The sequence below is a fragment of the Diadema antillarum genome, unplaced genomic scaffold (assembly GCF_040938485.1).
Source record: "Diadema antillarum isolate AM-2024a unplaced genomic scaffold, OU_Dant_1.0 scf00000071, whole genome shotgun sequence".
NCBI lineage: Eukaryota > Metazoa > Echinodermata > Echinoidea > Diadematoida > Diadematidae > Diadema > Diadema antillarum.
The window spans coordinates 1,311,675-1,330,498 of record NW_027270960.1 but is presented as its reverse complement, the minus strand read 5'-3'; the positions used below and the strand labels follow the sequence as shown (position 1 = coordinate 1,330,498).

Sequence of the window (18,824 nt, the reverse complement as noted above, 5' to 3'; positions counted from 1 at the left end):
TCTTTTTGACAAGACCCTCTCGCTGTATGGTTAAGAGATCAGCTGAGTGGGGTCGCTCGCCCATTAAAGCGAGGGGCCTTGGAAAAAAAAGGCTATCTAAGGACCAGAACTCTGGCATGAACTGGAAACAAATAAGACACGCCCACTTCAGAGATGGCGTAAACAATGAGTGCAAAATATACACTGCTCGATTTCAATTTTTTCGCAGAATGTATATATATGTTTGTATGAAAAATGCCTCATTTTGACTACTGACAAATGTTATTTTTTCCATCTATGTATCATTCCTGCAAACGCATGTCGAATTTATACTTTTTGTACATTCTGTTGAAAGAAGTGAAAATAAAACCTTTGAATTGAATTGAATTGAATATTGATTTTAACGCTAGAGTATAAAAATCACATATAGCTCGACCTCTTTGCTATATTCGAATTACTGTCCCATTTCCCCGGTCTTGACTACCGGCGCCCCATGAGGGCGTTCTTGCCAGTCAGTGGAATAATCAAAGAGATTTTTCTCCTCCACTTGGGAAACCTTTTGGGTGTAATTCATAAGTATTCCAGGAAACCTGAATGGTTAACCTTTTTGGGTGTAATTCATAAGTATTCCAGGAAACGTGAATGGTTAACCTTTTTGGGTGTAATTCATAAGTATTCCAGGAAACCTGAATGGTTAAATGGATGATACAGTAATTGGCGGAAAAGAGGATTGGGCTTTTAACTTTATGCGAGATGCCTAGAAACCACTTGTGAAATAGTACAGAGCAAACTGTTCTAAGAGGAATTCAAAGTTTATTTGGTGAAAAATTGTGGAATTGCTGCGACATAAAAAAAAACAACAACAACAACCAAACAAACGAACCAAAAAACAATCGTAATACAGGGTGGGACCAAACTCTTATTAGGAATACCTTGTTTTGGATATCTCAGCTATTTCAAAGCCAACTTTCATCAAAATAAACGATAAATTCCTCTCGGAATTACATGCTCTTTCACATTTCATAAGAGGTTTCTCATTATCTCGTTAAAACATTGTTAGAAACCTGAAGTTAGGTCTCATCAAAATAGTGGGGGATAATAGAGGGATAACGACGGGATTGAGCCTAGCATGTTTGTTTCCGAGTCTAAACGCTGTAGATCCCACGAAATGAGACACATATTTTCACCATGTGGAGATGGCGGGTTATTCAGAATTAATGAAATGATATGTGAGGGTGCAATATAGCATCTCCAGGGAGAAAACACTGGTTGCTTTCTCGCCAAATATATTAATAAACTTCCCTCTCTAATTTTACAGACTTGCGGTCATATTGGATGTAAGGTGTGGAGCTCCTGCGGCTGGATTCAAGTGATGGAGGGCACACCGTGCGGGACAAATAAGGTGAGTTTTAACCTTGACTGCAGCAAAAATACATATCAGCCCAAAACCGGAAAAAATATATTTCGTTAAAGAAGAAATCCACCCCAAAACTTTATAAATTCCATAAAAAGAGAAACGAAATTCCCTGCAGTCTAAACAGTCTACAAATGATCAAAATCGGATAAGAAATAAGGAAGTTATGACATTTGGAAATTTCAGAATCTTTTGGAAAAGACTTCTTGACCAGTCAAATGTAGCTTTTGACAAGTTTTCAAATTTTCATAACGAAACATGAAAAATTGTGCGGGCATGACATCATCAACTCGCTCATTTGACTGTTCATAAGGGATAATTAAGAAGTGTTTTCTGAAAAGTGAAATTTCGATATGTCATATCTTCCATATTTCTTATCCGGCTTTTGTTATTTTGGGGAGGTAATGAAGGGATTTTTTTCTCTCTTTTTCTCGTCTTTTGGAGTTTATCTATTTTTGGGGTGGATTTCCTCTTCAAGAGGATTGGTTTTCGTACAGTAAGAAAGAAAAATTGTTCTGCACACTGAAGTGATGATCAATGCAGAGTATGGACTAAATTACAGTAAAGTATCAACATTTTGGTCGTATCATTTTTTATTTCCACTAGGGCTTTTCTGAAGTGTATTTGTCCCAAAATTAATGTGAAAAAAGAATCCTTGAAAGTTTCCATTAGGGCAGTAGATGTATAGAGTATAATTGTACGCACACATCAAAAAAGCAACGTGTAATACAATGTATATCACTTAGTTCTGTGTGTCGCAAAAGAGATAAGAGCATGCAGCCCTCAACTCATCTTTGCTTTGACCGATCAGCGAGAAACAGAAATAATTTCTGACAGAAAATGTGAAATACTAGGATTTAATGTCTTCAAAAGAAAACACACACACACACACAAATACACACGCACTCACACAGCAAGAGTCCCTTGTCTAAGATTTCAGGGTACATCATGTTGGTTACGTCAGGGTCACCCTATAGTCCATGGGCCAGGCCAGATATTGGTACCATCTGAGGTGGCAAAGCCTTTTTGGTGTCATTTTGTTTGTCGGGCATAGATATGCTTATCAAGCTATGATAGCATTTCCAAATGAGTAGCTTAGTCATAGTAAATGAATTTTTAACCAATTTGGTCTCGTTGTTATATCCCTATACTTCTGAATCGAAACTAACCGCCATATAAAGAAGAGCACTGTCTTCTGTATGTTCCATAGAGCTGTAAAATGCAGCTCTATGGTATGTTCACAGGTGTTCTGTTGTAAACGCGGTGCGCTTAGTCTTTATTCAAGGCAGCGAAGGGAATATCCAAAGGTTATGATGTCCACAGCGCTTAGTCTTTATTCTAGACGGCGAAGAGAATATCCAAAGCGTATGATACAGTGTATATCCTTTTATCTAAAAACAACAACAACAACAACAAAAGCAATTCCTAGTGAATTTTACCGTATTTTTCAATCATTTATCATTTTCCGGTGAAAACGCTACGGTGAAAACGCTGATACCACGCCAATGTCGCTTTATTTCCCTCCAACAATATAAGATAATGCAAAAACAATGTACCGGTACACTACGATACATTATAATGAATGATATTGTAAATGAACAGAGTGATTTTTGTTTAAAACTGATGTATTTGTTGATAGGGTAGTATAAAAACAGTATAGATAATCCCTTTTATGAGGAACTTTAGATATGATAACAGTACATTGGTCTAGATAAAGAACTAAGCGCACCGCGTGACAGCTGTGGACATCATAACCCTTTGGATATTCCCTTCGCTGCCTTGAATAAAGACTAAGCGCACCGCATTTACAATAGAACACCTGTGGACATACAGAAGGCAGTGCTCTTCTTTGTATAGCGGTTTAGTTTCGATTCAGAAGTATAGGGATATAAATACGAGACCAAATTGGTTAAAAAATGCATTTATTATGACTAAGCTACTCATTTGGAAATGCTATCATAGCTTGATAAGCATATCTATGCCCGACAAACAAAATGACACCAAAAAGGTTGTGCCACCTCAAATGGTACCAACAACCCATTTTTCGGGTCTTGGCCCATGGACTACTATAGAACGAAATTATGTCTACTTAAAAAACATACATAATTACTTGTATATACATGTCACATTTGAACGTGTCTTGTTTCTTTATCTTGAATATCTTTGTTCTTTCATCTTCGAGTGCGCCTTGAGCATTTCATTTAATCGATATGGTGCGATATAAATAACAGTTATTGTTATTTACATATAAACATATATTTATGTTCTTATGTTTAAATCTGCAAATATGGCATTCCTGAGTAAGCTAACATGTAAGTTAAGTGGTTTCGTGCGTTATGCTCCAGTGGTGTTATAACGGACATTGCAAGTCGTCAATCGGAGGAGTTCCCGCACCGATTGATGGGGGATGGTCGGAGTGGGAAGGCGAATTCACCACATGTAGTAAGACTTGTGGTACTGGAGTCGTGTGGAGGCGGCGATACTGCAAAAATCCTAGCCCCCGTCACGGTGGGAAGGGCTGCGTTGGCAGCTCAGCTATCATGCGGCTGTGTAATACTGAGGTGAGTCGATCACTGGTCCTACATCGTATGCCTATATCGGCCTTCATGAGTTTACTCATGTAGGTTACTTTTAAAGCAGGTTAAATGTCAGTTATGTCCACTAGATTTTGAAATGGCTGATTTTAAGCACAGCAATAGTGTGTGTGTGTGTGTGTGTGTGTGTGTGTGTGTGTGTGTGTGTGTGAGTGTGTGTGTTTGTGCTAATCGGAATTGAAATTCTTCTGGAAACATATGAGAACTTCTGTAAATAACGATGTACTTTGTGGTTTTTGATTTGTAAGTGTAATAGTATTGAATTTAACGGTGCTGAAAATTATTTATCACACCGCCAATTTGGAATCCGGTCTAATCAAACATACTTGAGATAGTCAACATCGTTAACGATAGTAGTTAAAAAAAAACACCTAGACACCATGACGTCAGTAATTTTCTTCTGAATCGGGTAATATCGTCAACTGCGGATCCTTTCACTCACATATTTAATCCATTACTTTTTTGACGGCACCGACCCCGAAAGTATGAATATAGCAAAAGTCATCCCTTTGTTTGAAAAAAGGTGGCAAATTAGATGTTAACAATTACCGACCAATTTCTTTGTTATGTACATTGTCCAAAATTCTTTTAAAATATTCATAAAAGAACAACATATATTTTGTAAAATTCATTTGTATATTTTCAAATTCTCAGTTTGGATTTAGGGAAAAACATAGCATTACACATTACACCAATAATCATGATATTATAATTTTTAAGATTGTTTGTTACGGAGTGCGTGAGAAGGCTTTTAAGTGGTTTCAGGAGCAACCTCATGAACAGGAAGCAATATGTCTCTTTAAATGGTTGTAACTCACAAATGCTAAATATCAAACTTGGGGTCCCACAGGGATGTTTATCAGGTCCGCTCTTGTTATTGTCTCAAATGATTTTTTTTTTTTTTTTTTGGTAGCTCATCAGATGTTAGCTCTTTTATTTACTTAGCGGATGACTTAATGTATTTTTTTTTTCGCAAAAGAGTCCTCTTACCCTTGTAAATACAAAAAAAACCAAACAAACTGTGAATTAGAAACTGTCGCACAATGGGGAAAAAAAAAGAAATTGTTGTAACTCACATTATGCAAGCGCGGGCTCCTTCGGAGAATTTCAGTATAGGTCCGCTCTTGTTTATTGTCTATACAAATGATTTTTGTAGGTCATCAGATGCTCTTTCTTTTATTCTCTTTGCGGATGACTCAAATTTATTTTCTTTCCACAAAATAATCATGCTACCCTTGTAAATACAATAAACTCTGAATTAGAAACTGTCGCTCTATGGATAGAAGCAAATAAATTATCTCTCAATCTTCAAAAAACAAAAAATATATGCTTTTTAGCAAATCTACAGAGGCACTATCTGGTGAAATTGTTTTTGACAGTACTCCGCTGGAAAGTGTTATGTTAAATTTCTTGGAATAACAGTCGATGATAAGCTTTCATGGACATTTCCTATTGACAGTTTATGCAAAACTATGTCACGAAACATCGGTATAACTATCAAGCTTAATCTTTGTCTTCCTTTATCGTCCCTGCTTACATTATATTCATCTGTAATATTGCCTTATTCAAATTATGAAATCCTCGGATGGGCAAATACATATCAAACACTCTGAGATGAATTACTTCTACATGTATTACAAAATGTCATACTGCATTTTTGTATTATACTGTACCGCTTTTTTAACAAATATATTGAAAATGAAAGATTTGTATTTGTTTAGTTTGGGACTATTTATGTATAATATTGATAGGTGTCCGCTCTTCTGCATTCTTACACAATTCTTTGCAATATAACAATCCAGGGTGCGTCTTATCATTACTCTTACATCATGGATTCCAGTTTGCTCGTGTCCACGATGGCACGTGTTGTAGTTTCATTTTTTTTTCTAGTTTTTCTTCCTAATTTGATCTCATGTCAGTTGACATTGGTTCCTTTGATTTTGTTTTATCTGTTTGTAGTTTCATTAAATCATAATCGTTCTCTTACGTATTTTCTGAGGGTACCATATCGTACAAGCTTTGCTTTTTAGTGGGACCCTCCGTTTCCATTCCCGTAATCCTTATTATACCCCCGCCCACACATAGTGTGTAAGGGGTATATAGGAATCACTTGGATGGCGGGTAACCTGGTGGTCGGTCGGTCGGTCGGTCGGGCGGTCGGTCGGTCGGGCGGTCGGTCCGTTGCAAAAAATCTTGTGGATCGAACTACTCTCTCATTTTTTGACCAATTGACCCCAAATGTCGCATGTGTGACCGCTATCAAAGGTAGATGTGCAAAACACCTTTTTCGTCAGTATCAAATAATGCGTTGCCATGGCAACGGCACATTTTCATAAAAATTGTGGATTGAACTACTCTCATTTTTTGAGCAATTAGCCCCATGCAGATTTGGCATGTGTGACCGCTGTCAAAGGAAAATGTGCAAGATACCTCTTTTGTTAGTATCTTATTATGCGTTGCCATGGCAACAGCAAATTTTGTAAAAATCCTACAAATTTAAATGTTGTGGATCAAACTACTCTATAATTTTTTGAGCAATTGACTTCAGATTTGACATGTGTGACCGCTATCAAAGATAGATGTGCAATACACCTTTTGCGTTAATATCGCATAATGCGTTGCCATGGATTTGCCACTGCTGCTCTATTCTTTTACTCAATTGATGAAATCGTGCAATGAAACGAAATTAGATGAAATGAAATTTTCCAATACAAAGTATTCGCGCATCCTTGTTTAGACTGTAATCAGGAACGCTGTACAAAAAAAAAGAACAGAAAACAGCAACAACCAACAAACCTGATAGAGAAAAATTTGTCTGTGAGTGTACACACGTTGTATGTGTGTGCATCCGCGTGTGAATGTATAGCCACGGCAACATACCATTTATCGTTCAATTTACTATACCGCTGCGATCGTTCTTTCACAGCCCTGTCCTGGAATAGTTACCTCTGATGACTTCAGGCGACAGGAGTGTACAGCAACAAACCCCGTGAGGTTCAGGAATCGACTTTTTACCTGGGAACCAAACTACGAGGGACGAATTGACGGTCAGATTATATCATTCCTTTCGTCCGTCATTCGTTTCTGACAACATTGTACACGTATCAGGATTAGCCGAGATTTTCATCTAAAGATATGCATGTATAATACGTAGGCCTACCTACTACATCATAGCTATTAACTAGTTGTAAAAGAGTGATATGTACTAGTACTTGATGTGTATGATTAGAGGAAGATTCAGGGTTCATTTCGTGAATGTTTGATGTGGTTTTTACTGAAAAGAGAATCAAGGTGAAAGAAACAGAGTTTTACGGCAGAGAGCAAAACAAGGATTAGACATACTACTCGGGGAGTAAAGACGATGCGCTCTCACGTTGCGCGTTGAACTTGTATCCATGGCGACGCAGATGGCAATCTACATCTAGGCTAGTAAAAAGCGATGAGGCACAATTCACATTAGTATTTGAATCATTCTCTTCTCTGCGAAACGAAACAAAACACAGGTAACGAACTTTGCACATTGGCGTGCAGAACCACGAACGGCGAGTTCTTCGCCAATAGAGATCCCAACAAGTTCGTTGACGGCTTGCAGTGTTGGAAGTACAACACCGACTCGAAGGAACTCCAACGAACCCGGCACTGCGTGGATAGGCATTGTGTTGTAAGTATGAACATGTGTTTATCCGTTGTCATAGAGACGCTATGTACTCTTTTCCCAGAAATACAGACACGGAAGCTAAATTCTACAAAGAGAGACAGAAGAGAGTCGGAGAGAGAAAGAGGAAAAAGAGGGACGAAGAAACAATAATAATAAAAAAAAAGAACCGAAAAGAAGGTTGGACAAGTTACATGACCTACATGAAACTAGATGTACGAGCTTTAAATATACATTTGACAAAGAGTGCTATACAAATATAAGCAAAATAATTATGAACATTTCCAAACAGTCATCTTCGCGACAAGTGAGCCATTAAACCAGCTGCATGCTTAACCTAATCTCGTTTCGTAAGTTGTTTTGTTTTGCATTGCTCTGCATGTACATATTTTGTTTTTACACATCGTATCTATTTTCAAGGAGTTTGGATGTGATGGAATTTACGGCTCTGGAAAGATGAAGGATGTATGTGGCATATGCGAAGGAACCGGTCGAACATGCACCCACGTCTCCGGGTCACTCAATGAGGCTTTACCGAGATGTAGAGGTGAGTTTATGTTAATTTTATGAGCTCTTCACCAGTCACTTGTAAACTTTTCTATTCAACTCCATACTTTATCATTGACAGGAGACAAAAACTGATGTTTCAGCAGTCACATTATGCAGTTATTGCAGTCATGACTTGGTATTTGTTTCTCCTGATTTATGAGCTAATGAAAAGTAATATCAACACAGCAAGGAAACAAGGCAGAACTATGCCTAATCTCAAGATGTTGTCATTTTTGCAGAGTGGTATAAGCTGTTTATCGTTCCCAGAGGCGCTGTTGGAATCAACATCACTAACATGAACAATCGATACTGCACATTAGGTGAGTCACTATAATAATTATGCTCTGCCTTACTCCTTTTCACAACTTATCATTCTTCATCTACTGCTGTCATTTGATTCTGTTTCGGTTAAATTTGTGTTTCATTGATAAGGTTCCTTTTTTTCTCCGCAAATGAGAACACGTATCGCCATTTTCTTGAGTTGTACCACCTCTTACGCATGAAAGATGTCTCTAGGATTAAAAAGCAAAACAAAGCAAAACGAAAAATTTTGCACTCCTCAAACGAATTTCTTTGCGACACCCAGCGCTATTCATGCCACCTCGGAGTCATTTAGCCTGTTTCATAAAATTTGTAATCAGTGACAACTGCTACATTTGACAAATGTTTTCTCAGCCAATCAGATGCAAGAATTTCAGTAGCTTGTCACATCTATGATAACAATGACAAGTTTTATGAAACGGGCCCCAGGATCTCAGCTAAATCTTTCATTGTATTGTACATTTTCTTATTACGCTCCTGCATTGGGGCAAATCATTGAACAATTATTATACCCCCGCCAAACGAAGTTTGAAGGGGGTATATAGGAATCAGCGGACGGTCGGTCGGGCGGTCGGTCGGGCGGTAGGTCCGTTGCAAATCTTGCGTCGCGAACTACTTCCTCAGTTTTCAACCGATTCCCATAAAACTTGGCACAGATGTGTGCCTTGGGTTGTAGAAGTGCAAGACGTATTTTTTGACAGTACCCAAAAGTGCGTTGCCATGGTAACGGCATATTATTGGTAAAATATAGGGCAAAATGCTTCATGGCAAAACTGCTTCATCAGTGTTCTTCCAATTCTCATGGAATTCATATTGAATGTTTGTCTTAGGATATAGGTCAGCATGACACATTTCTTGACAGTGACAAAAAGTATGTTGGCATGGTAACAGCTCACATATTATGAGCCAAAATGATGGAAAATTTTGTGTTGCAAACTACTTCCTCAGTTTTTGCCCAATTTCCATGAAACTTGGTACAGATGTGTGCCTTTGGTTGTAGATGTGCAAGACGCATTTTTCGACAGTACCCGAAAGTACGTTGCCATGGTAACGGCATATTAATGGCAGAAGATCAAGCAAAGATCTTGCGGATTTAACTACTTCCTCAGTTTTTTGACCAAAGCTTATGAAATGTTGTTTTGACCAAAGCTTATGAAATGTTGGTTGGCGGGGGTATAACCAGTCGCTGTAGCGACATTTCTAGTTTCGACATTCGTCGAGGCACATTTGTCATCATTAATGAATAATAACATGCAAATAGATAACAATAATTAGGCAATCAATCACTATTCACAGTTTTTGTAGGACATTCCAAAAACTAGGCCTTCCCCGATTGCTCCCATCCTTCTACCTGAACGTGCAATTGTAATTGTATAAAAACGTTGAAATTACAATACAGCGCAGTATTAGAAAGTTCTGTCATTTGTACTTTGCGCTAGGTTGATATGTCAGTTGCTCTTTAATTCTGACGGAAATACATTTTAATGACTGAAACATAATCCCTTTCATTCATTTGGCCTCAATATGTATTCTGCTGTTTGTTTGTTTGTTTGTTTGTTTTTCAGTTTGGTTGGTTGTCTTTATTTATGTATTTATTTATTATATTATCATATTTGTGTGTGTGTGTATGTGCGGTTTTTTTTTTCAAGGTTCGTATTTCAGTTCTTACAATACACATGTAAAAGGAATTTAACGTTGAAGCTTGCTTGATTTCTATCCATATCAAGGGTTGTATTACGGTGGGGTATCCATCTTTCAACCCAGAACGCTCGACCGAGTGCAAGACAGACGCTACACTGTGCAAGACGCACTTATTGTGCACTACGCGGATACATACGATTGGGAAAAGATTTGGGTCATGTCTGGACCCACGCTAAGGAAAGTCAAGGTTGAGGGTAAAATGGACTGGCCTTCCTGGTTCGGGCCTAGCCGCTTTCCTAAGTTCACCTGGGAATGGTATGAGCCAACCTCCCTCCCTGTCTCCTACTAGTGAGTGTTATATTGTCATACTTTTTCTTTTCTATTGTCTTTTATCCGTGGCAATTTTTCCCTGAGTTTCGTCCGACCTGACAGCAAATGCGCCATAACTGCGCGCATGGGTGTGCTGAAAGCATTATACAGCTGTACATATTGCGGCGGGCGCGAACTGCAGGCATGGGAGCACTGGGCGATTTTGATACACGGTCGGATTGGTCCACCAGCAATTAAGCGCCAGAAAATAAAAGCTGATGATGTTTAGATGAAAGTTTTAGTTGACTGATGGATAAAAGCAGGTTAGGAAGCAAACGACAATGAAATTTTCATTAGAAATAGGGCAAAAATGAGAAAGTTATAAAATTTCAAAGGTTTGCGTGTGATCACAAGCCCGATGTCGTTCAATGTCACTGAGGCTGGATGGATGAGACTCTCATGACATTGCTTCACAACTATCTCATTGGTGTGGACACAAAATGTTTTAAAATGATTGCTAAGGCCAAGTGTGGACACCATGGAAAGTTAAGTCACATTCCAGCCCAATTCATTTGTCCCGTAATATACCATTATTATTATCATTGATATTCTTATTATAATCATTATTATTATTATCATTATCAACTATTATACTATAACTTATTTTATATAACCATATTTTCAACTGGCATATAATACACAAATTCAAATAGAAGAAATAGAAATGAGACAAAGGAGGTATTGAAGGTTATTCATAGATATGGGAAGGAATAACCTTCGATTTGTGCCATTCCCTCCCGTTCTTTTCTTTGATAATGACTTTACAGGGGCACTTATTTTGATATTGCATACCCTCCGTAAAGCACATACCTTACCCCCAAAATAGGCATGCTATAGCATTCATTCTCTCTTGCACTGCCACCTGCACACACGACGCACTGTCACTCGCACACACCTACACTTCTATTGTCTACTATACCATGCAGAAATCAATGGTGCTGCGTGCTTTTTTTCTTTTTAAAGCGCCAAGTCACTGTTTTTCTTTTCAGTTTTTTTTTCTTTAGCAAAATGTGTTTCGTGAATCAAGATTAAGAGTTTTATGAGTACATATATAATTGGTGTTGTATTATATTTGTACTATATAGATAGGGCCTCATCCACGTCAAGCTCTGCGTATGATGACGGTCCCCTGTATTGATTTCTGCTTTGTTCATAGATACAGTATGCCTTAATATGATATTTTGATTCCTATGCCACTATAAAAGATTGATGTTGTTACGAAAATGATATTTTTTTTGTATTGATTTGTATGTTAACTCTCTTTTTTGTTTTTTTGCATACTCTTTATCACTCTGTTTTCATTTGCAATTGTATTTGGAGAAAGAAAATACAGAAATAAACCAAACCAAACCAAAAGCTATAAAAGGTTCAGTGAGTTTATTTTATTACCCTTGTTGGACACTTTGACATCGTCTGATATTGTGGGACTTTTTTTAACGCAGTCTGAAATTTGGTATGAAAGTAATACCAAAAAGGAAAATGTCCCAAACTGTCTGAGCCTTGTATCTGAAAGTACAGTGTACATCAAGTGTTATTTGAGGTCAATAAATGACACTTACGTATAGAGTCATATTCGGTGAAAGAAATGTTAAGAATTAACTTTTTTTTAACCTTTTGGCACAATACCTTGTTAACATTTTCAATCAAGCATTGCAGAGCCGTTACTATTCAATTGCGAACTATCAGGTATGTTCGGAATTTCAAGCTGAAGATCTATCATGTAAATTATTACTTCTATGTGTTTCCATAAATCCGTGTAACTTATTGTTCATATGTGTTTTTATTTGCATCTTTCTCATTCCCAGCTGGAGGCAGACGATTCTAACTGAATGTCCGGTCACGTGTGGTGGTGGAAACACGACTGCCGATATTTTCTGCGTGGAGGTAAAAGATCACAAGTCGATTAAAAAAAAGCTCCACAAAAGCACTTGCATTTGGCTTAAGCGACTTCTAAGCGGCACTCCATTCACAGTCACGTTCGGAGAGATGCTGAGCTTTTCAGAGTAACAGACACAGATCCAGATTCAGATTCAATCCTAATTTCATCTGAGTGATGATTAGCGACACAATAGAATTTCTCAATGTATCGATACCATCGATAGCTCCGAGTGTGAATAGTAAATCGGGTTGCAAATCACTAGCTCGACACCCATGAGTCATACAGGCTACGGGTCATACAGCCCAGGAGCTAGACACTATACATAAAGTGAACGAGGCCATTGAGCTCGAAATAACTAGAATAGGCCCACGAGCTGTACGGTCCACCAGCTCCACGCCAGGCGAATGAGACCCACGAGACCGACCGACGCAGTTTTGGTCTCGTGGGCCTTCTTTTGCCTAGTGTAGAGCCTGTTGGTCGTATTTTGTCTTGTGTCGGTTTTGTTGGCCTTGTGCCTAGTTTGGCACTTGAGGGCCTTTTTTGCTTAGTGTCGAGCTCATGGGCTGTATGACTCATGGACTTTTTTTTTTTCAATGTCAAGCTCGTGGGCTGTATGACTCGTGGGTGTCGGGCTCTTGGGATGACCCCGTCAAATTGACCATTGAACCCTAATCAGCCGGGGGCGGAATCTGCCCCTCCCCCCCCCCCCCCGACGTTTCGCGCAATAATTCTGCAACACGAGAAAGCCTCATCATGAGGCTTCTTGACTTTTTTCTTTCAAGTCTGGTGCAAGTTTTGAGAACAAATTTGCCAGGTCATCGCGTACCGTTATCAAGCCACGCCCATTTTTTCAAAGATTCAAAGATTCAAATTCATTTTCACTTCCATCAAATAAACAAAGAAATCATATACAATGTACAATGTATATGCACAATATATTTGTAATAATTACAGATATTTTTAATAATTACATTTTCATAACGACATGTCACGCCAAAACGTGCAGAACTTTATGATTTTATGTACATTGTACTGTACGTTTCCTATGGAAAACAGTGCTCAGTCTTGAAACTCATAAAAACCTATTTTTACTATTCATCACTTTGTTTGATTTTATGCAAATCATGGTAGATAAGTGGTCCATGGCAATTTCCATTTAAAGAATTAAACCGAAGTAAAAAGGTGAACAAAAAACCAAAAAAAAAAGATACATAGGAATTCCGAAAACAATAAAATAGTAGGAATTTAAATGACTTTAGGAAGTTTTTATCATGATGTAAAATTGTACTAAAACAGATATGCAAACCCAAAACATAGACTCTCAATGCTCTTAGTTAGTATTCAACAGGCTAAAAATAAGATGTTGGGCTTAATCTCTCTAATTAATTGATTAGAATAAGAAATTGATAATTAAAAAAGAACATAAGACACAATCTTGTAGATTATGACTTGGGTGTCGTTAACACGTCACTGATGTCCGACATGGGGGGGGGGGGGCTGATTACGTCCCCCCCCCCACCCTCCAGCATAGCCAAAAAAAAAAAAGAGCCTAGCTTGTTTAGGCATATACACTCAGCAAAAAAAGAAAGTAAACGCTTTTTCAAGTTTAGATTTCTCATCGAAAATTTGGCTGAAAGCTAATTTATTATATACCATATTAAAGGTAATTTAATTGGCTGTCAACCTGGTAGGTCAACATAGAGGGAAACTTAATGCATGAGTGAACACCATTGTTTTTCTCTTCCAGGGCACAAAAGTAAAAATTGCAAAACTGAACAAGTTGTCATTCATGCGTATGTGCTCTTCCATAGAACAAACAACAAATTTCACACAAAAAGAAACATGAATTAAGCTGCAAAAACAAACCTTTGATCTTTATGATATCTTTAAAGCCTAAAAGGCCAATGACGGCTAATAATAATGGAGGAAAATAAAGCATCTTATGTCTGATCTAAATTCAAATGAAATAAGAGAAGAAGTAATAATTAACCAAAATGGTACAAATTTGAGCTTTTTTTACAAATTAGGAAATTGTAAATAATGTTTGGTTCTTGAAATTGTCACATGCATATTAAATCACTAGTTTAAAAGAAATAAAGAAATTCTGCTCATTTAACCATCTTTATGCTTTTTATTCCCAATGTCATTTAAAGCTTGACTTGACATAAAATTCTTATTTTTCCACTTTAGTTTCTTAGTTTGTCTTTCTTAGAGGTAATACAGAGATAAAGAGAACAAAAACTTATTCTTCCTATTTCATTCACGCTCTTATTGTGTTAAACTGGTCTTTTGTTGTCAACGTTATCGTAAAGGTCATTTGCAAATGAAAGAGAACATGTCAATTTTTGCAATTTTTAATTTTGTGCCTTGTAGGACAAAAACCGATGTGCTCACTCATGCGTAAAGTTTTCTTTTGAATTTAATAATGAGCTTAATAGCCAATTAAATTACCTTTAATATGGTGTATAATACATTGATTTTCATAAAAATCTTCTATGAAATATATGACCTCGAAAAAGTGTTTACTTTCTTTTTTTGCTGAGTGTACAATATGCCTGTTGGAAGCTGGACTTCTACAGGTGGAGATGAGAACTACAGACTGAATTTGGTGATGTAAAAACATGGGACTATTTCATTTCATTTCATTTATTTACACTTTAGAACTACATTAGGTTTACAAAGTTTGCATACAGAAACACATGATATCTAGTATCATAGTGGCGGAATCATGAGAAGTAAAAAAAAAAAAAAGAAATACAAGGCTTATTGAAAACTAATTCCTAAACTAAAACTTTAATGTAAATACATGTATTGTATGAGGGTATATTCATTTTGTGATTAGGTGGAAACAAACATAAATTGTACAATTTATACAATACAAAGAAACACTGAATTCATTTTGAAAGACCAAAGAAGAGAAAATGAGGAAAATCTCCATTTGGGCTATTCATCAAGTCGTAGGTTAATTGTATCAAACACATGTAGGTGTTTTTTTTTTTATATTTCAAATTGTCATACCGTCATACTGGTCTTAAAGGAATTTTAAACAACAAGAAACAAAAAGACTCACAACCATATTATATTAATTGTTTATTTATTCTCAGTCAGTTTTAATCTTGCCCCTTTTCGTCTCGAAGGAGGTCGACGGTGTTCCAATGAACGTCAGTCATCGACTATGTGACGCTGAAACTAAACCAGCCGAGTATCCACCATGTAACACTCAGTTCTGTCCTGGACTCATGTGGCTGATAGGCGAGTGGTCCGAGGTATGGCAATGTGATTTCGATCACAAGTAAAAAAAAAAAAAAAAAAAAAAAAAAAAAATGTCTGCTGCTTTCAGTGTCAATGTCATTTACATGAAAGCTCCTCAAATCAGAATGAAGCAGCCACGTCTATAATGAAATGCTTTATTGTTGAGTCATCCTTGTAAGCCTAAGCAATGGCTGACATACCCGCAGACAACAGCTAGTATAAAACCAGAGTGATTTCAGACATATCACTTATCTAGTGCAAGTGTCTGGTCTGTGCAATTGTTAAAAGAAACTCGCTAAAATGTGTAGACCAGGGGGGCATTTTATGTAGCGTTTTGTCTGATAATTTTTCTGGCAAACTGTTATGAGTTATGGAAATCCTTACATCTGGTTGGCTGAGAGCAAATTTGTCGGACAAATTTGTCAGACAAAACGCGTCATGAAACACTGTGAAATACCCCAAGAACTCAGCACACTGTGTGACATGTTTTTGGTTCTGTTTCTTCCTTAACTAACCACCAAGTGTTCGGCAACGTGCGACATCGGCCAGCGCAGCCGGGCAGTCGACTGCATCGAGGGGTCTACGATGCAACCAGCCCCTACGATAGACTGTATAGCGCACTGTTGCTTCAGGCCTAACAACACCAAGGGGTGCGAGGAAGAGCCTTGTCCTACCACTGCCTTACCTACCACTACCTTACCTACCACTACATCCCCGACAACTTTAGGTAGGATGCCTCCCAAATCTTAGTAATTGGCACAACAAAACTCAAATTTAAAAACAGTAGGCTACTACTCTTCTATCATGAATGCCGAACCTGAAAGCTAAAAATACAATTCATTCATGACATAACGCAATAAATCTAACTAGGCAAGCATTTCCTCCTTGTCATTATATAATTAGTTTCCAAGTAAAGTGTGACCAGGATATCCTTTGCAGTGTGTTTTAATTCATGATGCAAGTCAAGCCAAAGATATAAGTCGCCATCGCTGTTCTTGTGACGACTGTGTCTGGTTGCGTTTTCAACATCAGTACGAGCATCGTCTGTAAGAGAAAAACACGCCTTACTGTTTCGCGCTCTAATTGATAGTAGTCATCAAACTTGGCGATGTCCTGACTAGGGAGGAAGCCAGTAATGATTATGAAGTCTACCATCTGCTTGACCCACTAGTGTTCAGTTTGGCAGGTTCGGTTCGGTGGTCGAAATAATCATAATGGTTATGATTCGTTACTTTTAGAGTTAGAGGCGTCCTTTTCTTGGAGGTTGGATAAGAGTATGATGACTCACTGAATGTGACTTACTCTATTTCATTCGAAAACCTGAAGCTCAGTAGTGGTGGAACATAGGAATGAAGTATTTCGTACACAAGAAAAGGGGATTAATTTTCAAGTTTAAATAAGGCGTTAGGCAGAACATATATAGGCTAAAGGCAAAACATAATTACAGGTTGAGCATTTCTCGAACTACCGAATAGAAATATAAATGCATTCTATTATTGCAAAGCGTTATTGTGTGCAGTGCTACGACTGTTCGTACAGAATTATGTTACATCATTCCATGCAGCTTCACTCCATGGTTATTCCAAGGAGTCGAGAAACTTTGTCCAGCCATTATATTATATTTCCCTGTATAATCCTTCGAGGGGGAAAAAAGGTCAGAAAAGACATCAAATCAACGTCTAGAGAAGCTAGTCCCACGCAGATGGGCGCAAGCAATAGTGATTTATTTTGTCGTATTTTTTTTTCTCGTAACATGCAGAGATTACAACACAAGGTGGCGCCACAGCGAATCTCGAGAGTCATACGGACTCGACTGAGCTTGGTGATTGGGGGACAGACATTACCAGCGTGGGTGTCGATATGTCGGCCCTTGGCAGTACACAAGGCAACATTGGTACCGAAACAAATCAGCAAAGGGTAACGCCCTCTACAGCTGAAAACCCACTTTCATCTATTCCAAGAGGACACGCAAATGGCACGCACCCCCGTCTCCGCGACTTAGCATTCCAACTGTTTTTATGCGCATTCATGCACAGTTTGAAGTGAAAAGACAGTGGACTGTAACATACGATTAGGAAGTAGATTGCTCCTAATGCCTCATGGATGAGCTGCATTATTTTGGGTGGACAAATAATAATAAAAACCTCCCAGACGTTATGGTCGAGACGTCTGTCTTTCTTGACGATTCCCATTTTCTGGGAGTAATCTTTCTTAAGGTTGTTACTTAGCAAAGGATAATGTAGTGTTATTGTCTGTGAGAGCCTATTAGCCCGTGGTTAAAGAGCAGTGGTGTTGGCTACGAGTATGTTTTACAAGACATTTTATTTTAGTTCAGGCCTACAGTTCTTTATCTCGACGATTACACAATATCACCCTCTGACAAAGGCAACGTTTCAATGTTATAGATGTCACCATAAGTGCCATATCTATCTGTGGACATCAGAGGGTAACTCGAGGTCGTGAGAAGTCTCTTAATGACGTTTCCAATTTCATGAACGTCTCTGCCAGACAGGCGTTATACCAATACCAAAGACATAATTCACTAGGGATAGTCATGAGCGGTTTGTAACACCCCTCTCAGTGTCACTCTCAACTAATTCCATGTACAAAAAAACAAAAACAAAAACAAAACAGCGTTTACAGCTTTATAAAACTGCATTGAGATTTGTCAAATCCTGCATCCTTAGTGCAGAATTATTTTGCATAGCATATCCTCTCCTCCCCATCCCCTTGCTGCCCATGTCTCAGTACGTCAGGTAACCACGAACAATCTACGCCTTCAAATTCTCCCTAGATATTAAACTTTCGGGAAACCAACGCAAAATATGAAAGTAGGACTTGATTGCGAATCGTATGTTATCTACAATTGTATGTGGCATTTGTCTTAAGTAATCCTGTGTGGACAGATTCAAACGTTCTTTACGTAAATTTGTGACTTTCGTTTAGTTCGGTAAGAAAAGAAAAAATTTTTCCATTATTTAGTGGCACCTACTCACTTCAGGATGAAGGGAACAGGGTGATACTGTGAAGAGACGTAGGGTTGAGGATAAACCTCATTTGTTTTGTCTGTCTTCGTGCATACGTAGAAAAACAAAACCAACAGCTACTCAACTGCTTGAGCTTGAGTTAAAACAATACCACTTTAATGTACAGTATGTAAATTTTAACGTG

General features: G+C 37.9%; 1 protein-coding gene across 1 annotated transcript in view; it reads left to right on the top strand.

The window, feature by feature from the left end:
* Positions 1-18,413, top strand: part of LOC139716968 (A disintegrin and metalloproteinase with thrombospondin motifs 6-like) — a 28,206-nt gene extending 9,793 nt beyond the window's left edge. Inside the window, exons 9-18 of the mRNA XM_071628491.1 lie at positions 1,298-1,381; positions 3,739-3,954; positions 8,063-8,189; positions 8,431-8,511; positions 10,240-10,468; positions 12,328-12,406; positions 15,539-15,667; positions 16,176-16,380; positions 17,413-17,570; positions 18,402-18,413. Coding sequence (XP_071484592.1) covers positions 1,298-1,381; positions 3,739-3,954; positions 8,063-8,189; positions 8,431-8,511; positions 10,240-10,468; positions 12,328-12,406; positions 15,539-15,667; positions 16,176-16,380; positions 17,413-17,570; positions 18,402-18,413 — 1,320 coding nt within the window. The remainder of the gene's footprint in view (positions 1-1,297; positions 1,382-3,738; positions 3,955-8,062; positions 8,190-8,430; positions 8,512-10,239; positions 10,469-12,327; positions 12,407-15,538; positions 15,668-16,175; positions 16,381-17,412; positions 17,571-18,401) is intronic.
* The last annotated feature ends 411 nt before the right edge of the window (positions 18,414-18,824 follow it).